Source organism: Balaenoptera acutorostrata, chromosome 13 (genome assembly GCF_949987535.1).
Source record: "Balaenoptera acutorostrata chromosome 13, mBalAcu1.1, whole genome shotgun sequence".
NCBI classification, from domain to species: domain Eukaryota; kingdom Metazoa; phylum Chordata; class Mammalia; order Artiodactyla; family Balaenopteridae; genus Balaenoptera; species Balaenoptera acutorostrata.
This window is the reverse complement of record NC_080076.1, coordinates 73341666-73364127: the sequence shown is the minus strand read 5'-3', so window position 1 is coordinate 73364127 and position 22462 is coordinate 73341666. Positions and strand designations below refer to the sequence as shown.

The 22462-nt window shown below is 52.2% G+C and overlaps 1 protein-coding gene across 8 annotated transcripts in view; it reads right to left on the bottom strand.

Annotated features, from left to right (window-relative positions):
• Nucleotides 1–1853: 1853 nt before the first annotated feature.
• Nucleotides 1854–22462, bottom strand: part of DEPDC5 (DEP domain containing 5, GATOR1 subcomplex subunit) — a 92558-nt gene continuing 71949 nt past the window's right edge. For 7 of the 8 annotated variants that reach the window (XM_057527222.1, XM_007170627.2, XM_007170625.2 and 4 more), the window contains 10 exons: nt 22011–22165; nt 19679–19756; nt 19075–19207; nt 17857–17965; nt 16258–16482; nt 11181–11350; nt 7566–7737; nt 4740–4800; nt 2671–2753; nt 1854–2522 (listed from right to left, as the gene is read on the bottom strand). In XM_057527222.1, coding sequence (XP_057383205.1) covers nt 2230–2522; nt 2671–2753; nt 4740–4800; nt 7566–7737; nt 11181–11350; nt 16258–16482; nt 17857–17965; nt 19075–19207; nt 19679–19756; nt 22011–22165 — 1479 coding nt within the window. In that variant the 3' untranslated portion in view covers nt 1854–2229. The remainder of the gene's footprint in view (nt 2523–2670; nt 2754–4739; nt 4801–7565; nt 7738–11180; nt 11351–16257; nt 16483–17856; nt 17966–19074; nt 19208–19678; nt 19757–22010; nt 22166–22462) is intronic. The other variant, XM_007170631.2, reaches the window with a different exon arrangement.

Below are 22462 nucleotides of genomic sequence, written 5' to 3'. Positions count from 1 at the left end.
TCATCATCATAACAGCTCATGTTTAGGAAGGGCTCACAACCTTCCAGGCACCGTCTCAGCTCTTTATGCGAATTCTCTCAGGCAATTTTCACAACCCCACGAGGGTATTATTGTCTCATTTTTCAGATTAGAAAACCAGGGCTCTGAGAGGCGCAGTAACTCACTCAGGGTCACGTGCTGGCAAGTGGCCCTGCTGGAATCTGGATCCGGCGCCTAGAAAGGTACTAGGCCAGGAGCCGGAGGTCCTGGGTCCTCCTGCTGATCCCACCCTGAGCCTGGGGCAGGTCACTGTCTTCTTATCTGGGAGAAAATGAAGAGGTTGGACCAGATCTCTAAGAACCCCCTGCTCTGGGGCTCTTGCCTTATGGGACCAGCCTCATCTCCACCCGCGGTGGGGTGACCCAAGGCATGTCACGCATGTGTCGGGGACTCAATGGTGTCACTTCTCAACACGAATGAGTGCCTTCCAGGAGTCAATTTAGGAAGGCAGACCGGGGATCCCTTCAAGGTCTTTCTCACAGTTCTTGTGTCCCTCCTACATGCTGGACCCTGTGAGGGGCCCTGCAGCGTGCACCAGCTCCCTTGATCTCACCAATTCACTCCTCTCTCATTAGCTGAAGAATGTGCCAGAAGAAAGTCCCAGCAAGTGAGCTGAAACGGGTCAGCAAATAATGACAGTGTCGCAAGCACAGAAAAAGAGAAATACTCAGAGGCGTGCTCGCAGGTGTGTGTGTCCGGGTGGGGGCTGGGGAGGAAGCTGAGGCCACACCATCCCTATTTAATAGGGGAGGAAACAGGCTCAAGAGACAGAACCACCCCTGGTTCTCACAGCTAAGAGATGGCAGGGCTGGAATTTAAAGCCAGGTCCTCTTGGGCCCAAGCCCACTGCTTTTCTCTTTCCACCAACTAATGGCTATCACATCCTTACACCCGGTGGTGGCCTTGCGATCCGCACACGTCCTCCGAGTCTAACCAAACCGTGCCCTCCCCAAAGGCCGGGATCCGCACTTGGGCAGCAGGGAGGGAGGGAGGTGGTGGGCGGGCCTGAGGGACAGGTGGGAGTCTGATGGAGGAGGAGGACTGAGTTTGACTCCCAGATTCGGTCTTGGACAAGTGGGTGGAAGGAGGTGTGGAGCAGCGGGAGGAGGGATGTGGGGGGGAGGTCTAAATAGGTGGGGGGCACAATCAGAGTGGTGAATGCCGAGTGGAGAAGGGCCTGGAGGGAAAGCAGAGACCAGGTGGGAGGTGCTCCTAGCCATGCAGGAGGAGGAAGAGGAAGTGAGGGCCAGGCTGAGAGCGGCTGCAGGGATCCTGGGAGAGGGGGACGGACTTGCAGGCCATTGAGGTGGTAGATCAATAGGGCTTGTGATTAACTCGGGGTGGAGGAGAAGTGGCGGGAGGGGAAGTGGTGAGAGCTGTCAGGTCCCCCCACCCTCTACTCCCTGGCCAGTGAGGGCGGGGCTGAGGTTGAGGACCATGCTGAGTCTAATCCCATCGAGCAGTGGGTCCTAACCTCATCCAGAGTCAACAGAGGCTTCCTTGGATTTTTTTCGGAATGCCGTGACATCTGCGCGCCATGCCACGCTCACCTACTTAGCAAGACTCGCCTCCCACAACCAGGCCCGCGGGATCCCAGCACCTCGTCCTGTCTGCTCATGAGGCCTGCCCGGAACTCTCCTCTCCTGCCCGAGGGCCCGTGAAGAGAAACCTTTCAGTAAACTCACAGCCAGACCCCCAAGTGAATTCTGGAGTCCTCCCCAGCGTCTGTGGCCGTCTCATCGGCCTCCAGGGCCCCAGCGACAGGGCACGACTGCCCAGCCGAAGACAGGATTGCTTGCTGCCCGGGACCAGGCTGGGGACAGAGATGCCACACGGGCCAGTTTATTCCCGTTTCTGCTCTGTACAGGTATATACAGTTGGTGTGAGCCTATGGTACATTATTTCACAAAGTTATCTTACATCCTTTGCACACTCCTCCTGAGCGGGAAGTACCTGCGGATGACGAAGGAAAGGACGCTCACGGGAGCCAGTCTGTTGCTGAGGACATGCACGGGGGCGCCCTCCCACCTGCTCCCGGGTGCCGGAGGCTTCCGCAGTCTTCCTCCTGGAGCAGATGGAGGCTGGCGGGGGCCAAGCAGCACCCACAGCCCCCACCACCCGAGCCTGCCTGACCCCACCGAGTACCATCAGCAGCAGGACAGTATCCCCCGGCCCCTCGCCCCCCGCCCGTCACGGGGCGCTGGCGTGCATCTTCTCCAGGCAGCTCGTCCAGAAGGTCACCAGCCGGTTGTCACGGTTGACGCAGAAGTCCGTGAAGTCCTTCAGCAGCCGGTCAGCAAATCTCTCGTCGCCGGTGGCACTGGAGCGCCAGGTCTTGGTCAGCATGGTGTTGTAGGCCCAGCTGTAGCCCACCCTCTCCTCGCAGAACAGGCTCTGGCTGGTGGAGCTGGTGGAGTTGCGGCGCCGCCGTGGCTGCCCCGAGAACTTGCGCTTGGAGTAGGGCAGCTGCAGGAACACCGTGCCTGTGGGGACAGGGGCCAGGTCACAGTGCCGGGAAGGAGGGAGGGAGGGTGCCCGGGCCAGGCCCCCCGTCCCCACCCCCGGGGCTCCCGGTCCTACCTCAGCCTCCCCCAACCCCACCCCGTCCACGCTGCAACTGGAGCGCCTCACCTGTGACGTGGATATACTGAGGCTTGGTCTCAGCAGGGAAGTTGAAAGCAGAGGCAGAATATTTATCTTGAACAAACCCAAACCTAAGGGAAGGACAGGGAGACAGGCCGATGAGGGGCCCCTGGGCTACAGGGACACGGTGGGGGGCAGGGGGGCGCGCTCGGGGGAGCGAGAGTGTGGCTAACACGACTCTCCGACGGCCAAGGGATCTGGAAAGTCTCTTTCGGGTGGAACGTTCAGGCTGCTTCTCACTGTCCTCACCACTTCCCACCACCCCGGCCCCCTTTCCTCTCTGGGTGCTGAGAGCCTCTCACCTGCCCAGCTCTCCCTCATCCAGCCTTCATCTCCACCCAGCCACCCCCCCACTCCCTCGCATCGGCCCTCCCCCCTGCGCCCACCCCCAAGACTGTCAGCTCCCCCGGGGAAGGCCCTTATCTTAACTCTGCTGAGCCGGGCCCCTCTCCCCTTCCTCTGTTCTCCCACACTAAGCACACAGTAGTTCTCAATAAAGGCCTTGCGCTGAGAAATATCATAACTGGAGTCCTTTCCTTAAGGCGAGGAAAGCTGGGACCCTGCCTCGCTGTGTTCTGGAAACAGGCAGGAGGGGCCATTTTTCATCCATGGCTTGTTCTATTCCTGGTTTTTTTATTTCCACAAAGTGCATATATTACACTCTACCTGCTAAGTGCTGTAAAGGATGCATTGGTAGATATGGCCCCTGCCCTGAGTCTGAGGGGTTTATGTAATGAAGCCTGTGATGAGGCAGAACTAAAGCAGGGAAAACCCTGTCTCCCTTCCTGGACTGAGCTCCAGGGAGGTGCTGTGTTGCATCCTCTACAGAAGCTGCTGGCTTTACATGGGCACTTGATAATTACTTACTGAAGAACATGTGAAGTCAGACACATAAATTAAACAGATCGGCTGATGGGCACTGCCAGCTCATCACTGTCAGCTGGTTCTAGCACATGCAGGAGCGGCTCTGGGGTCTGCCCTTCTTCCTCTCTACTTTCCAATCAAGGCTCTCTACTTACTCAGTGTGGATCAGCAGGACCTGCTGACAAACTCGTCTTCCTAATAATAACTACCATCTCCTGGGGTCCTAATAGGTGCTGGGAACGTCAGGGAACCCTCCTAACAACCCTGTGAAGGGGGAGAACTCGAAGGCAAAGCACCTCACGGTTCCTCAGCCAGATGCCGGTGGAGGCTGAGGTGAACCAGGCCTGTCCACTTCCCACATCAAAGTCCTTTCCCACTGACCTCTTCATTGACCGCCCCGAATTGCACCCCCTCCTCCTGGACGGAGGAAGTCAGGTGCCCTGGCATTCATTTCACAGCCTTTACCAAGCATCGAAGAAAAGGGCTGAGTAAGGTCTAAGGCAGGCCTGGGCCGGCTTGGGTGGGGGAGGCCGAAGATTCCGGACTTTATCCTGTGGTTGGTGGGGGGCTGTGCACGGAGGGGGTGTGCCAGGTGGGGCAGGGACAGCTGAAGGCGCCTGAACAAGATGATATGACACTGAAGCAGGCACAGGAGGCTCTGATTTTCTATGAATAACACAAGGCAGCAACCGGACACTGAGTTAGTGATGTTCTAGAGACACAGCTGGACCGGCCTGGGGGGTACAGCTAAGCCTAGGAAAGGCTCTCCCTGCTATACATATTAGGTACCAGTAAATATCTACTGAACATATCTATTGCTTTTTAACCATTCATTGTCTTCTCAACATGTGTCAGGAGGCTCCTGACAGATTCTACAGTTTTTCATCTCCTGGAGAGTTTGGCTCCAGGTCTTGTAGGAGGCTGAGGAGAGAGCTCTCTGCTCTCCTACAAACTAGAAGAAGAGGGAAGCAAGTCTGAAAAACTACAGCTCCAGGAACTGGACAGGTGGTGCTCATCTCTGAAACCAAGGCAGAGGGACCAGTCGGAGATAAGCAGTGAATCTGTCACTGGCTGTCACTGGTGGACTGGGTCCATCTCCCCAGAAAGGGAATGAACTGGGCTTCACTGTGGTAACTGCTATTTGAGACCAACAATGATGCCTCCCCACGCTTCCCTCTTGCTAAGGGACAAACCTGTGTGCGATGGCTTCCTGGAAAAGGTGCATTCGGTCCCAGTATGTTTCTGGTTCAAAGCCTAAAAGGAAAAAAGAATAAATGCCGAGTTGTGATTCCAAGATTTGAAAATCTCCCTGGGTCCAGCCTTGGGTATCCTTCACTACTCTTGGCAGTGCTCCCCCCTTGAGCCTGAGCTCTGCTTTTTCACACCACCTGCTTTCAGAAGCACCAGCCTCCACCCCAAGGAGGGATATCCTAAAGACAGTAACAGTCCTCAAGCTCCATCAGGGTCTAGAAAGGAGAGGAATATGAGTCCTCAGCGACCAGTGTGAGCTACCAGAACTTGGTATGAGACTCATTCTAATGACCGTCTGTGCCAAAAGCGGAAAGGAGCAGGATGTTAAAATACAACCAAAAGATAAGCTTGAAATGCATGTTATTTGCTTCTAAGGAGGAAAAAAAAAAAATTCCCAGTCTTCCATTTTAGGGGTGGGGAAATTGAAGCAAATCAATATAAAATGATTTTTGGAAACGTGATCAGCTGGGGAGGGGAGGGGAAGGGGGCGGGGCAGATGAGTGCCCGCCCCCACCGCCCACTTCGTGCTGCAGCCTGGCTGGTGTGAGAGCAGGAGCAGGGTGAGGAGGTGGCAGGGCTGAGGCAGCTGTCACACATAAGAGGCAACAGGCCAGGGCTGCTCTCGGGATCAAGGTACTGCTGGGGCAGCAAACACACGAGACCTCGTCCGAGAGGCCAGGGATGCCCGCAGGGGCTTTGTTGCTCTTTCCGTATTTGGAATTTTATATCTAGGATAGATTTGAGGATTCCGGGTAACCAAAGAGCAGAAAAGAGAAAAGACTTTGTCTTTAACAGATAAAAACAGACACAGCGTATTCTTGTCAGATTTTTAAGATTTTGAATTCCCTGTTATCAGAATGGGAGATAACAGGAAGAGAGGTGGCACAGAAGCAAGAAAATTGATTTTTAGGTTCAAGTCTTTATTCCTTTCAACTAGGACTCCTTTCGGTCAGCCGTAACCATGGCAACCAACAGAGGATGCTGGTCTTGAAGACTGGGTTACAACCGGCAGGGAAAACCATCGGTTCACACAGAAATGTCCTCTAGTGCCAGCCCTGCGAGCACCCCTGTGCTGTTACAGCGAAGGTGGAAAACCCCAGAAGAGTCTTTGGGTGGTATGGAGGGAGATCTCGCCTTCCCCTCAACATATTAAAAACAGCAATAGGAGGCGGTGCCTGGCTTAAAGTCATCAGACGCAGACATAATCACCTGCCATTTCAGGATGGCAAAAAACAGTCCCCCCTCGGCCACACCGTGAGGGTAAACGAGAACGTGTGTGTGGGGGGGGTTGGGGGGTGCTTTGTAAACCCTAAAGATCCCGGGATCTTCAGCCTCCAGGGGCCGTGGGGCTCACCTGGAATCCCAACTATCACTTAAAACATTGTGTCTATACAAAAATGTCTTCCAAGATGTAAAGAATGTACAGGTGGGCCTTCGGAACAAAAGCTCTTTGCACCCTGGGGATGGGGGGGCCGTTTCTCTGCCACCAAACACAGCACAGACTCATAAGAACTCAGGAAAAAGCATCTCCTTCACCTCAAAAGTTTTTTTCTCCACACTGATAATTTCTACGCCTGAGAATCTACAGGGCTCTGACACACCAGCAGCGACTCTAGCTTTTCATTATAAAAAGATCATCCATGAGCTCATGGGGTGCTTTGGAGGAGCTAATTACATGCTCATCGAAATGAGTGCTTGGTGATGAAAAGTCCGTGCTGTGTGAAGGCAGCTCATCCCTCCATCTGTCTACACCTGCCCTCAGAGTCTGGTGGACGAGGGTGGAGCAGCGGGTGGGGTCGGCCCCATGGTCTCCATTCTGGGGAAGCACTCTGAGGGGGGTCCCGCGTCCTCCAGGTGCTGACGCATCTCAGCTTTGCACAACAGCACACTGTGTCCTGTTTTTGCTTTCAATGCCTCCCATTTCCGGCCTTTTCTCATGGAGTAGCAGATCCAAGCCTCCAGTGAGGATCAGATTCGTGCCGCCCAAACCAGTAAGGCTGGAGCAGAGGGAGGAGGGTGTAGGGAGAAGCCTGGTGCTGCTCAAGATTTACAGAGCACAGTGCCCTCTCCCACCCACCGTCCCCTCCAGGCCTTACGAGGGTCTTCCTGAGCTAGTGAGGCAGCTCTGGTCGCCCCCATTTTAGGAATAAGGCATTTGAGGCTCAGAGACATTAAGTGACTTGTCCAGGGTTGCTCAGCCACTAAGTGAAGAACCAGGATTAAAACTCTGGCCCCAGCACTTCCCTGGTGGTGCAGTGGTTGGGAACTCGCCTGCCAGTGCAGGGGACACGGGTTCGAGCCCTGGTCCAGGAGGATCCCACATGCCATGGAGAAACTAGGCCCGTGTGCCACGAATACTGAGCCTGCACTCTGGAGCCTGCAAGCAACAACTACTGAGCCTGTGTGCCACAACTACTGCAGCCTGCGTGCCTAGAGCCTGTGCTCTGCAACAAGGCGGGGCCACCGCAATGAGAAGCCTGCACACTGCAATGAAGAGAAAGCCCGCGCACAGCAACGAAGACCCAACGCAGCCAATCAATCAATCAATCAATCAATTAATTAATTCATAAAAAACAAACAAACCAAAAAAACCTCTGGCCCCCTGTCTACAAGGCTCCTTCTTTTCACTGGCCCATGAAAAGCTGGCCTCCATTTTACCAAATTGAAAAAAAAAAAAAAAAAAAGCTGGCCTCCAGGCGCCTAGAGAGGCGACCCTGGGGGAAGGGTCTACGCGGGTGACAGGCCCTCCGGAGAGGGGTGTCTCTTACTGTCAAACAGGTGCTCGTTGCCCTCCTTGAGCAGGCAGCTGATGTTGAGCGGGATGAAGAGCTGGGCCCGGAGCGGGTCGCCGTACAGGTAACTGGGCAGTGCAAAGGGACCCTCCAAAACCGGCACCAACAAAAAGCCACAGGAGGTGGCCTTGCGATGCCAACCTTGGACCTGGTGGGAAGCACAGAAACACACAGCGTCACCTCCAAGTTCACTCTAACAAGAGAAGTAACTTCCTGAGGAGCGAAGCCACCCGAGTGATGGCCTGCGTATTGATCCACACGTTCATTGATTAATGTCCGCCGGCTCCAGACCCACCCTGGGAGGAAGAAACACAGTTGAACCTCCTGTGAATCCTTGAAAGACTGGGAGGTAAGCGCATGGCTCCTCCTCACAGCCTGAGCTTCTGCAACTTCAGGGTCTCTTTCGGGAGGAACAGACTAGGGAGAGCTATGTCCTGCCTCTTCTTGCTCCATAGGATGTTGGAGGAAAGTCACAGGATATAGGTTAAGTCCTTCTAATTTTGTCCTTTATCAAAAATTTACTAAGTCCAAAGTATCAAATAGGAAAACAATCCACTCAGGCTGGCTGAGAGGGACAAGACGCGGGCTGCAAGATGATCATGGTGGCCTTTGGCCAAAAGTGACAAGCGCTGACCTCGCAGAATGAGAGCTGCTCTCTGCAAGCTCCCAAACGCCATCTGTCTGAAGACTGACCGAGAATGAAAGTTACTGGGGCTTAACGACAAACCTTCCCCACTCTTAGCTTTTCTCCCAGGAACACTCCTAACCATGACCAAAACACCAAGGTCTCTGCTTGACCAAGTAATTTCTAAGGCTTATGTAATATTTATCTAAATAAAATGTGATTTATAACAAATGTGGACATGGCCTTAAAATAATACTTAACCTACACTCGAGATTCTTAAAAACTTAATAAAATCATGATAAAAATACGAGCAGCTTTCAGTGGGTTTTACATGAATTGATGTGAAAAGTGTACTTTTTAAAAGATGGATGCTAAACTCCTCTGAGGAAATAAATACTCTTCTTCCTGCCAAACTATATCTGTGTGTGTGTGTGTGCGTGCGTGTGTGTGTTTGTGTGTGAGTGAGAGAGAACACTGTGGCTGTGTGGTTCTGAGACAGGGTCACCTGGTGGGGCTTCTGAGGAGGATGCTATCGCACAGGGCCAGAGGGTTAGTTCTGGCTGGAGGGAGTGGTCATCCCGGCGCTGACCCGCTGGGGACGAGCTGGTGTCCCCTGCAAGCTGAGCGGAATGGGCAGCTGGGCGTCTTTTTTGATTTGGACCTTAACAATGTTCCCTGGATGGGAGTGTCTCCATGGGAGGGGTCCTCAAAGACAGTAATGCCATTTGGAGGCAGACAGGGGCTGGGCAGACAGAGACATGGACCAATCTCTCCCACATCTTATGGGGATAAAACTAGGCTTTTGAGCCCCGGACAAAAAAACCTGTACGTTGCCAGCCGACACTGTGCTCCTTTCCCTTTGGTCATCTCCTAGGCTCTTCACAAACTCTTTTTGAACTTTCCAGCTGCTTTCAGCTGTGCAATGAGATGTTTGGGCCAGTGTTGGAGGGGCGTGGGACTCAGTTGAAGCCATTGAGAAATACTCTTTGGGGCTGAAGGAGAAAGCATATAAAAAAGAGTAGGAGACTGTAAAGATGGCTCAAGAGGGCTCCTGGAAGACACTGACAGCTCGGCTAAGGAGCATTTATTTTAGACACACAGCCTGGGATGGGGGGTGGCCAGGAGCAATGAGTGACCTGAGGAGGCAGCTGCACCAGGGCGGACTAGAAGCAGAAACAGGCAGGAGACCAGCTGAAACAGGGCTTCTCAGCTTTGGCACTCAAGACACTGGGGCTGGGGGAGTCTTTGCCTTAGAGGCTGTGTTGTGCTCTGTGCTATAGGATGATGGGCTACATCCCTGGTCTCCCCACCACCTGCTAGACCCCAGGGGCACCCCCACCATTTGGGGCAAGTAAAAATGTCTCCAGATATGCCAAATATGCTCCTAAGAGGTCACAACCACACACCTCCCCCACCCCTGTAGAGAACCAGAGTTAAAAGCAGTGATGTTCACGAACAGAGGATTGAGTAGATAAACTATGATACAAACAAGCAACAGAGTATTCTGCAGCCCTTAAAAATAATGAGGCAATGTCTTCCAAATTGAGCTGATGTAGTGTATTCTTGGTTACCAAAATACTCAGGTAGCTTTGGAACTTTGAAATGGTAAATATTCATGATGTATAAAAAAAACATGAGGGCTTCCCTGGTGGCGCAGTGGTTGAGAGTCTGCCTGCCAATGCAGGGGACACGGGTTCGAGCCCTGGCCTGGGAAGATCCCACATGCCGCGGAGCAACTAGGCCCGTGAGCCACAACTACTGAGCCTGCGCGTCTGGAGCCTGTGCTCTGTAACGAGAGGCCGCGATAGTGAGAGGCCCGCGCATCGCGATGAAGAGTGGCCCTCGCTCCCCGCAACTAGAGGAAGCCCTCGCATAGAAAACGAAGACCCAACACAGCCAAATAAATAAATTAATTAAAAAAAAAAAAAAAAAAAAACATGATACAGGGACTTCCCTGGTGGTCCAGTGGTTAAGAGTCTGCGCTTCCACTGCGGGGGCGCTGGTTCGATCCCTGGTCGGAGAAGTAAGATCCCGCATGCCACACAGTGTGGCCAAACAGAAAAAAAAATACATGATACATAACTGTAGAATCTTAATTACATAAAAATGGATGCTTAGTTGCATAGATACACAAACGGGACCTAGAAGGACATGTCAGACTGTAAAATACTTGTGATTACGGATGACTTTGATTTTTACTTCTTGTGTTTTTTTAGTTTCCTATTACGCACATGTTAACTTTTAAGAAACAAATGTTATTTTAAAAACTTTCCCCCCAAAATGAGGCAAAACAAATTAAAAAAAAACAACAGTGAGGCCGACTTATTTATATTGATACAGAAGATATATAGGTGATAGGAAAAACACAACAAGAATAGTAAATATTCTGAGCTACTATATCTGTTAATAAAAAAAAAACAAAAAAAAGTAAAAGTAACAGGGCCTCTATATGCACAGAATCTCTCTGCAAGTACCAGCAAAGTGGCAGGGCAGTAGATGGAAGTCCCAGGGAACAGGGTGAGGGTGGGAGAGAGGGTTACGTTTTGCTCTACACCAGTGATTCTCAACTGGGGGCAATGCCCCCCCCTCCCTGGGGACATCAGCAATATCTGGAGACATTTTTGGTTGTCACAGGAGGGTATGCTACTGGTATTTGGTGGGTAGAGGCCAGGGATGTTGTTCAACATCCTACAATGCACAGGCCAGGCCCCCCATGACAGAACCATTGGCCCTACGTGTCAGTAGCACACCAAGGGTCAGAAACCCTGATCTACATACACCCTTTTCGACTGTTTGAATTTTTCACTATGTTTAATTTTTTGAAAGAGGCTATTCCAACAGTCCAGGTGAAGGTAATAGGAGCCTGAAGTGAAAACAATTTTTTAAGTGGCGTGAATCTCTACCGAGCACCCGCGCGCCCGTCTGCCAGGTGAACCCAGGCCCGACCGCACATAAGGGGGTCTCACCATCTCAAAGAGCACAGCGGCGGTCACCGCCATCCAGTGCAGCTTGATCTCAAAGGCCGCGTTCAGTGAGAAGTTGCCGTGGTAGTAACAGCTGCACCACTCCAGTCGGTCTGTGCGGTTGTTCACGTCCACGTCCAGGGTCACGGTCCTCTGCTCTGGGACAGTGGCAGCTACATGGCGGGGGGGGAGGTTGGTGGCCAGGGGAGGGAAAGGAAGGCAGGAGGTGAGGAGGAAGAGCAAACAACCGAGCATCCAGATGTGAAACTGCAGATTCCAGACGCTTCCTGGAAATCAGCTAGTCCAGGGCTTGGCAAGTGCTTTCCATAAAGGTCCACGTAGTAAATATTTTAGGTTTTGCAGGCTACAAGGTCTCTGTTCCAACTATTCAATGCTGCCGTTATAGTGCAAAAGCAGCCTTAGATATTACCTAAACGAGTGGGAGCAGCTGTGTTCCAGTAAAACTTTACTTACAAAAACAAATGGATTTTTAGGGCAGTCAGGCTACTCTGCATGATATTATAATGGTGAATATACGTCATTATACATTTGTCAAAACCCATAAAATGCACAGCACCAAGAGTGAACTCTAAGGGAAACCATGGGCCTTGGGTGATAATGATGTGTCAGTGTAGGGTCGTCGATTGTAACAAATGTCCCACTCCGGTGGTACCGGTGATAGCAGGGGAGGCTGTGCATGTGTGCAGGTTGCGGGGGGCAGGGAGTATATGGAAACTGTACTTTCTGCTCAGTTTTGCTGTGAACCTGGAAGTGCTCTAAAAATAAAGTTTATTATAAAACAAACAAATGAACAAACAGGTGATAGGCCAGATGTGGCTGGTTAAACCATAGTTCGCTTCCCCTAATCTAATCCAACTCCTGATTTACAGATGAGGAAACAGCAACCCATGGAGGAAAAACGTCTTGGCCAAGATCAGAGTCAGAACCTCAGCCAGGCTGAGCCCCAGATCTTCCGATTCCAGTGACCACGAAGGGACACGATGGGACACGCAGCCCGGACCACAGCGAGGAGGAGGTCTTGCTTTTCTGGTTTCAACCCAGGAAGGCAATAGTTCTATAATCTTTTCTCAAGAAATGAAACCTCTTAATGAAGGCTAACGCTCTGTCCCAACAACCGTGTGCTGCCCAAGGATGCCAGGTCAGCACCAAAGTAGCTCATCCAATCTGGGCTCCTGCTCAGAAATCCTTCTCAACCAAGACAGGGGTGTTTTAGAGATGGGTCAGACTGTCAAGTTCCTGACCAGACTAAAGGCCCGAAGCTGGCTCAGAAGTAAGAAGATCAGGGCTCTGCTCCGCCTGACTGGGCACTGCCACACATGGGGCTTCCGCAAACTACGATCGGACCCTCTTTCTCCCCTGCCCCCTCGAATCCAGTGGCATTTCTTTGTCTGCGGCGGTCAGCTTAGTTCTGGGTTCTGCAGGTAGAAGCCCCGAGTGGCTTTTTTTTTTTTTTTTTTTTAATGTTTCAAGGTATTTCTTTTTTTTTTTTTTAATTTTTAATTAATTAATTAATTAATTTATTTATGGCTGTGTTGGGTCTTCGTTTCTGTGCGAGGGCTTTCTCTAGTTGCGGCAAGCGGGGGCCACTCTTCATCGCAGTGCGCGGGCCTCTCACTATCGCGGCCTCTCTTGTTGTGGAGCACAGGCTCCAGACACGCAGGCTCAGTAATTGTGGCTCACGGGCCCAGCTGCTCCGTGGCATGTGGGATCTTCCCAGACCAGGGCTCGAACCCGTGTCCCCTGCATTGGCAGGCAGATTCTCAACCACTGCGCCACCAGGGAAGCCCCCCGAGTGGCTTTTATCACACACAAGTAACGGCTCTTGAGTCAGCAATTTGAATGAACTTGTGCTGGGGGGGCAGTGGAGCTGCCTCTCGGACGCTGAACAGGACCCAGGCAGACCAACACTCAGCTGCGAGGTACACAGCTCGTCATTCTCTCAAAACCAGAACGTGCAAAGTGGGAGACGCTGTCGACTTGGACTGGGAAGACCTAAGCCCTGCCGTCCAAGCCCTGCACCCCTGAGAACGTTGCTCCACCCCTCCTGGTTTGGCTCCTCATCTGCAAACTGAGGGGGCGCCCGTCCAGCTGCTTTGCAGAGGAGAGGGGAGGGTCAAGTGAAACGTGGATGAGAAGGGCTCTCGGACCCCCCTCCTGCCTTCTCCTCTGGCCACCCTCCCTTGTGACTCTCCTCCTTTCCTCCTGCTCCTGTTATTCCTTCCTCCCAGTTTAAGCCACGGGCTTATCACCACTGCTCCATCGGAGGTCTGCCCAAGACTGCCACGGACGCTGCTTAAGGTTAAAGAACTAGGCGGCTCTGGTGCTAAAAGTCTCATCAAAACGAGTTTCTGTCTCTGCCTCGTGTTCCTGACTCCTGACACCACCAGAGTAACCCTTTACTGAACAGCCCAAACTCAAGGAAGGAAGTTTGCTCTCTGGGCTTGGACAGTGTGTTCTCTGTAGGTGAAAAGCCCGTCACAAAAGAAAGGGCACTCGGAAAACACCAGCAGTGACTTTGCACACGTCTCCTCTCCCACGTGGCACGTCAAGTTCAGAACAGGCTGGTCTGAGGAAGGCAGAGGAAGCACACTGTTCAGCCTAGTGGTTACGGGCCCAAGATACCACTGGCTTCGCTCCTCAGTAGGGGAGGTGACAGTGCAGACACTGCCAGCGGGCTGAGGATGCTGACAATGGTGTGAGCCCAGCTGAGGTGCGGCCCCCGGCCAGTTCTCTGCATCTCTCCTTGACTTCCATGAGGACCGACGTGTTCCCCTTGGGATAGGGAGATACAGCGAGGCCAGTGAATAAGGACAAACCCAGGCTGAGCATCCTTTACCCGGGTCACAGAGAGGGGTTGTCAAAGACCCGAGGAGGAGATCGGTGTCACGGGCAGAGAAAGAACAGTATCTCAGGGAGAGGAGTGAAGGTAAAGGTAACAACCAGCTCTGCCCATCGACAGAACGAGCGATCTCGGGAGTGAGTGCCACGTGGGTGGGAGTTTTCAAAGAGCGGCTGGCTCCCCACTCCTCAGGTCTGCTACGGAAGACATTCAAGCATCAGGGTTTGGACCGAGGTGCCCTACAGCCCCTTCTGAGCCTGAGATCCGGTGGGCTGTCAAGAGAAGGCTGAGAAGTAAAAGGCGTGGGATTGGCTCAAGGGAAGCAGCGCTGCCTCTTCCAGGGTCTCGGATGCCCCTGAGCTTCACGGCTCAGCAACACAGGATGACAGGGGTGGGGAAGTGGAGCCACCACAGACCAAGCCAGACAGGACCATGTGCCACCGTCAGGCATTTCAAAACAGTTTTCTGCTGCTAACTTCCAACTGAGAATTAGGAATGTCTAAAAAGGAACACATCAAAATGAATGAACGAAAAAGGGAGCAGGTCATAAATGATACAAAGGCCTTCTTCCCCTTCTATATCATGTTGATTTTTTTTCTGAGAAAAAGACTCAACACTACAGATAGACCAATTTCACTTAAGTAAACAATACGGTAAAAGTCTATGTTCTAACCTGAAAAAATGCTGGGAAGAAGGATCTCATGCCCTAACACAGAGGGGGGAGGGGTGTTACTGGAGAGAAGTAGCTGTAATAATGCCGTGTTGGGTTTAAAAGGAAAAGAAACCCACTTCCTGTGGGAGGGGTGGTGGGAAAGGAAGCTGATGGAGTAAAATTCCACTATAACAATCATGGGAGCCATTGAAAACCTAGTAAGTGGATGTTTTCCCAGAAAACATGCACATATGAAAGATTCTGCCTAGTTTCAGAACCACCGACCCTCCTGACACCCCTGCACAGGGTGAAGAACACCCCAGGGTGATAAACTACCCGCTGTAGACATAAATCTCTTTGCCCCTACTCTTCCTCTTTTTTGGACATATTTTCCCATATGCTTTTCCTTTTTGACCACACTTTCTGAAGTAACTAAGAACCAAAGCTAAACCAAATGACACAAATATCATCCTGAGCTTCAGATGATGGCAGTCACGAGAGGGTTGTACCAGCGACTGCGGGAGAAGACTCTGGAAATGAGGATGTCCCTATAGAAACTGTCAAGATAGCCTCCAGAACCAAAATGACGACGCATTTCCCAGAAGCAGTAACCCTAACCAAGGGGTAAGTGCAGCACACGGGCTGGGACCCTGCACACACCCCCGTGGGGACCTTGGTGAGAAGTGGTGGTCTGTCCCCTGCCTCTCACACAAAGCACTGGCCACGATGGCTCTGAGCAACTCTGAGAATCTGGGAACTGTGACGACTAGTAATGTTTCCATTCCACCAGCTAGGCAAGAATTCCAATTAGCCGGGCACTTCTGGGCTAACCAAGTAGAATGGGGAATTTCCCTGGAGTTCGACCTATGTTACGTTTGCTTCCCTCCTTCCAGAGGGTTTTGAGGGTCTCTCCAACCTGCCTTTGAGGGAAATCTCACGACGCCCTGCCTAGAGCACGCATTTTCTAAAGACGCTCACATCTCGACCCATCAGTCCGGTCCTTGAGAACAGAGGTCACCACTGTTCAATAAGCAGGTGTTCACCCCATCTTAGGGCTGCAGGAACCGAGGAGGGGAGAGAAGAATCCCAGTGTGTATCCCTTGATGGGGTAAGCACATTTGGGGAAGGAGGGCAGAGAGAAGGGTCACGCACAGGGTGAGTGCCTGGAATGGACCACCTCTGAGGTCCCTTCTTCTTCTGAGGTCCTAGGATGTTGTAGTCATGGGACAGCCTCTGGCAAGAGCTAAACCAGCAGGGAGCACCAGCTCACATCCCCTGTGTCCTGAGCCTCCTGGGAAAAGTGGCCACACTGTCTGTCCCCTCCTGTCCACGGAAGATTAGTGTCCTTCCCTGATTTGACAACTGCTGAGCCCTGTTGGTTGGTTGGGACAATGATGAGCTCGACCCACTAGGCTGGTGGAAGCCACACAGGAGCTGCGGTGCTAACAGTCACAGTGTGACAGCCGCAGGGGCCCTAACCCTGGTTCCCGTGGCACCACCCCTTTGGCTGCCCCTCTGCTCAGCCACCCGCCAGCGTGTCCCCGGGCTCCACCTGCTTGGGCACCTACCTAAAAGCGCAGCCGCCTGACTCCGGCCCCCGAAGCTGCGGCTGAAGGAGCTGTGCCTGCTGGCGTAGGAGGCCGGCCGGCTGGGCAGCCAGGGCAACAGGAAGGCAGGGATCTCCGAGTGCAAGAGCTCCTCGGCCACGAAGGCCACCTCAAACCACTTGCGCTGGAAGCTGGCGAAGTCGTCCACCGCCGTCGTGTGCCAGGCAGTGGGCTGCTGCACGGCCACTGGGAAGGGCAGAGGGGAGGGGGGAGCCCTCAGCGCAAGCTCTCGTGTTCTCACCGGTTCACGGCCAACACAACGCTAACAAGCCAGACACAAAAGACCACGGAGTGCGTGAGGCCGCTTGGGTGAAATGTCCAGAACAGGCCAGTCTTTAGAGACAGAAAGCTGACTGGTAGTGGCCAGGGCCTGGGGGAAGAGGAGTTTTGGAGGGAGCCCTAATGAGGACGGGGTTTCCTTTCAGGGCGATGGAAGAGGTCTGGAACTAGATAGAGGTGGTGGTTGCATGACACCTAGAATACTCCAAGCCACTGAACTGTTCCCTTTAAAATGGTTAGTTTTGGGAACTCCTTGGTGGTCCAGTGGTTAGGACTCGGTGCTTTCACTGCAGTGGCCCAGCCAGGTTCAATCCCTGGTAGGGGAACCAAGATCCCGCAAGCTGTGCCCCACGGCAAAAAAAAAAAAAAAAAAAAAAAAGCCAAATAAATAAATAACTAAAATGGTTAGTTTTATGTTATGCAACCTCTCCTTCAATTAAAAAAATATTTTATCCCCGGTTTCAGACCTCTAATTTCAGAGCATGTGACAGTAACTGGGGGTTTTTCACCTTGAAGGTAAGGTGGGTGTCTACTGGTCAAACTCAGAATTTAAGGGAAGAGGGGTGATGGACACACTTGGTGTCTACGAGGAAAAAACCTAGACGGATCCACTTCCAATACATGCTTGGATAAGAGCGCCAGTGAGTGGCACCAGCCGCTTCATCTGATGGAGGATTCCCGAAGCCCAGAAGCCGAGAAGCCGTCTGTCTGCAGGGTGGGAGTCACTCCCCGCCAAGGTCCCTGTGCGCTCGGGAGGGACTGGAGATACTGGTCGGAACCCTGGGTGCCTGCAGCTCTGATCAGGCTGGAAATTGCTCCCCTTCTGGGAATTCCTTTTATTCATTAAAAAACAAAATACTTGAAATTTATCTTGGAAAGCTTGCTAGTCTTCCTGGGGGAAGAGATGGAGTCTGAAGGCCCAGCAAGTAAAAAGTGCTCTCAGTTAGATGAGAGCTGTCATGTTATACTCAGACCCACCTGCACTGGGTGGGGGTCGGGGGCGCTGTGAGTAAAGACAGAGACCAGCAAGTGAGCCGCGGGCATTTCCTCAGCCTCTTTTAGGTTTATCTTCCATCCACACTGTGCTCATCAAGAATGTACTGTGGCTTTAAGAAACCCTTTGTCACTCTGGTGATGCTCAAAGTAAGTACAGATGCTCAAGGAGGCTGACGGATCCGTCAACTTAGGGGACAGCATCACACGAGGAGCCCGAGAAGCACCGTCATTTAACGGAGCATGTCACCAGGAAACACCTGCCCCACGGGCAACAATTCGCCTCACCTCGCTCAGGCTCTCTGTCCATCACTATCTTGTAGAAATAGAAGCCGTATATGAAGGTCCGCCAGACTTCGCCAGAGGCGTGTGTGATGAGCTGCTCTTCCAGCATTTTCTAGAAGGAGAGACAACGAAGCTCTGAAATTCCTGCAGGGGAACATCTCAGAGGTGCAGCCCTCAGACCCCACTCTCCACCCCCATCAGCTGTGACGACTGCACTGTGTTAAATGCTGTGCCTGGTGTAAATTACATTATAAAATGCAAATGCATAATACAGTATCATCAGATATTTCAAACATACAGAAAAGTATAAAGAAAATCCAGGTCATACCATCAGCCAACTTCAACTAATTTAACTTTTTGCTATACAGACTTCAGAGCTTTTCGTTTAAAAAAAAAAAAAAAATCTCGGGAATTCCCTGGCAGTCCAGTGGTTAGGACTTTCACTGTCGAGGGTGTGGGTTTGATCCCTGGTCGGGGAACTAAGATCCCGCAAGCTGCGCAGCGCAGCCAAATAAAATAAAATAAAATAAAAAATAAAAAATCTCTATGGATTCTCCCATGTCTCACTCCCCTTCCTCTCTCTCCAGAAATAAATGGTTAGTGAAATGTAATTCTCACGCATGTTTTTAATAATTTTATTATATAGACACGTATTGATCAAACGGCACTGATTCCCCATGGGGGCCTCTGTGTGGACAGTACGGTGTGAACCGACCTCTCCCTTTCCCCTCCTCTTGAGTTTAATTCCAGTTCAGAACAGTGTCATTAAATTCGCGAGTGCTTGCTCAGTGCCTACCATGTTCCAAGCAACACAGCAGGCACTGGTGATGTGGAACCGCACAGTAAGGGATGGCCTGTGCTCGGGGGGCCTGGTCAGGGCGGAGGACGAATGAGATGTGGACAGACCCCACTCTGCTGTGCCCAGTGCTCGACAGATGACGCGCAGGGCGCCAGGAAGATGCTGAGGCAGAGGGAGGGCACTGCCTGGGGATCCTTCACAGAGATTCCCCCGAGGTTCAAAAGCACAGATTCTGCCCAAAACATTTCAGTTCCGGTGGCAGATTATGCCCGATGTTTAAGTCAAGGTAAAGTAGCGTCTTTCGAACCAAGACCTGCTCTATGATTCGTTGATCCCAGACAGGCCTCACACTGACTAAAAACAGACTCTTACTCCACCTGGCGACCTCGTTACTGGCGAAGGCCCCCGCTCTGTGGTCTTACCTGCATGATGTCGATGGCCATGGCTTGCGTCTGCACCCCGTCCACGTTGTTCACCAGCCAGTGTACCACCTCCGCACTGATAAAGCAGCATGGTGAGAGGCCCTTCTGCTCAGGGAGCAGCTGGACTCCTGTCCTGAGTTCCAAGGCGGCAACAAGCAGAAAGAGAAGGTAAAAAAGAAGGGACCCTCACTAAAGCATTTGATATCTGAAGTGAGGATCCCCACAGCTCAATTTCTCCACACTAATCCTAGACTCAGAGAAATCCCTGTGACAGGACAGAAGAAGGTGTTACAGGGGAAAAGGAGAAGGGGGAGGAGAGAACCTGGCCTTCAGAGAACACCTATGCTTGTCGGGCATTACACTGGGTAATTTACATGATTATTTCATTCAATCCTCACATCGATCCTGTGAATCAACCATTATAATCCCACTTTACAAACAAGGTAACAGAGGCTCAGAGAGGTCAAGTAACTTGCCCAAGGTCTCACAGCTGCTGAGCAGTAGTCAGGTATAAACCCACCAAACCACGCTGCCTGAGCACCACCCCAGCTTGGGCCACGGGATCCTCCCACTGCTGCACTCATTCATGAGAGAAGCCACTTACGAGGGGTGCTTCATGGCCTCCAGGATCTCCACCAGGGTGGAGGAGGACGTCAAGGAGCTGGCCGCCAGCTGTTGAGAGCTGTAATACAGAGAAGGAGAGTGAAATTCCCGAGTCTTGACCCTCTTTCTTTGCTTCTTACAGAGCTGGAAACCAGGATGATATGGACACTGAAGGCATTCAAGCAAATTCTGGACAGTTACATCCTGGAGATATCTCACAGGGATGTTCCTGCTTCCAAAGTGTATACGTTTAAAAAAAAAAAAAAAAGATTCAAAGTGGTTTTGTGTCCAAACTTGCTTCCTTTAATAAGCATCTCCCCTCTGAATAATCTGTCAGGCTTGACCCCTTCCAGGAAATCTCTCTAGAAGAATGCTCTGGGCCTTTCACACGTCACATCATTTAATCTCACCAGAGAATGCTAGGTAACATGGTCAGAGCACAGGGGACAGAATCCCAGGATCATCACCACCAGCTGGAGGGCCTCTGGTTTTTCTTGGCCTCAGTTTCCCCATCTGAAAGCTGGGGATGATACTATTCCTGTCTTCCAGGGTTGCTCTGAGGTTAGTGTGTGTAAAATACTGTGCATGGGACTGACACCCACAAAGTCCAAAACGGTAGACCATACTAAACACAGTAACAGTAACATCCACCCTTTGGAACTTGGAGACGTGAAAAGAGCTGGTGAAGGTCAGAGCTGGGAAGCGTAGGGTCAACATTTGAATCCCATCTGCCTGCTCCAGCGCCCAGATCTTTCCGTCACCTGCTGCGCGAGTTCTTCCTCGATGGTACTATGGTCCCTTAAACATGCTTAATACTCAGCGACCGAGCCCAGATTACTGGGCATGGGACACACAGGGCCACCCATCACACCAAACCTGGGGCTTATCCGGAAGCTCCTTAAACCCCTCCCATTCCTCAGTCCCAGCCTCCTCTTCCTACTAGGCGGGTCCAGGACCCACTGGAGCATTTCAGAATCTCATGGTTAAAGAAGACTCTAAAGACCCTGGAAGTGAACTAATGCCTGAGTCCTCGCGACAAGAGTCTGGACAGAGGCCGCTCCATTGTGTGAACATCTTCAGTGGCAGAGAGCTTGCTTCCCTGAGGCAGGACCAGCTGCTGGGGAGCTCTTTATCGTTGAGATGGAGTGTGTTCTCTGTAATTCAGTCATTGGTCCTGATTCATGTTGTTTTTGGCCTTCTCATCTCCAGCCTAAACATTCCCAGTTCCTCTTCCAAAAGCAGAAGAGAACCTGCCACGTGAGCAACGAGGAAGCAGAGAAGTGCACGCCTTTCCTGTGCCCTGGGCTGCCGGAGCCGAAGCGTCTGCCAGACTTGGCAGGGACGTGGGCCTGGGGAGAAGACAGAGGCCAGACAAGGCCAGGCCTGCGGCTGCCTCCAAACTGACCACCTCTACCAGCCAGTATAGACGAGATGCAGGTAAAACCAGCACAGGATGTGTGACATGCAAAGGAAACTGCGTGGCCGCTGACGGGGACCAGCCAGGTGAGCTGCCTCAGATGACCTTCTGCGCTCAGGTGAAAGGTCCAAAGTCATGTCTCTTAGACCATTTAGCTGAGGACCACTCAGTCAGTGCAGTGAGGGAACAAGAGCAGACTGGACAGAATTACGATAAACCGAACGCAGCTGGGAAGGATATAAAAAAGAAGTTTCTCAGATTTGACAACAGCATTAAAAGCTGGGCACTTCCTCCAGCAAATGAGCTCCAAGCAGCTTCTTTTTCCCCTGGTTATTCAGGAACAAGAAAAGAGCCATGGAGGGACTTCCCTGGCAGTCGAGTGGTTAGGACTCTGCGCTTCCACCGCAGGGGGCACGGTTTCCATCCCTGGTTATGGAACTAAAATCCCGCATCCCACACAGCGCGGCCAAAATAAAAAAAAAAGAAAGAAAGAAAGAAAGAAAGAAAAGAAAAGAGCCACATTGGGGCACGATAATGGACCCATTCACTGTTCGTCCATTTCCTCAGGTGGCGTGGACTGACTGCACCTGATATAGGCAAGGCATCGGGCCACGGGCGCCCCGTGCGGCAGGACGGGTTCGCTCTGGGCCCCCTTCCCGAAGCCCACTCCTGCACAGTGCCTGATGCTTCTCTGTGTCTCTGCGGCAACCTCTTAGCTGTCCTGTGAGGAAGGCAGGGCACTGACCACTAGCCCTGTCAAAAGGTGCTGGTGAGGACTGACTGTCTGGGCTCCCAGATATAACTTGTGGCCGAGTCAGACCTTGGGCCTGGGATCCGGACCCCCAGCCTCTGCAGCCTTTGAGGTCAGACCAGCCCCACCGCCCAGGAGCATGAGTTTGGCCTTTCTGAGTCTCACCTGCTGTCACTGGAGTTTGCAGAGGGGAAGCCCTGTTCCCCTGAGCTCTGCGAGTTCCCAAAGGTCTGGCTGTTGCCTCTGTCCACGGACTGGCCTGTGCTCACCCCCAGACTGGTGCTGTCTGACATCGGGGTGGCCGTCTGGTCCACAGACACCTGTAGGAGATTTAAAAGTTAACACCAAAGGGAAAAAAAAAATCTTTCAGGCTATTCACACGCACGGTCTTTCCCATTCCTCTCATTCCCAGTCCCCACTAGTCCCTGGTTGAGGAGCTAAAGGAGTCCAGGGACCACCCTGGTGGCGTGTGCCCCCTTCGATCGGAGCCAGTGCGGGGGGCAATTCCTGTGCCCCAAACCGAGGCCACGGGAGGCCAAGGTGCACAGTGAACCCCTGGGACCAGGACCTGACTCAAACCACAAGATTTACACTAAAGAAAACCCCCACCAAAGGAG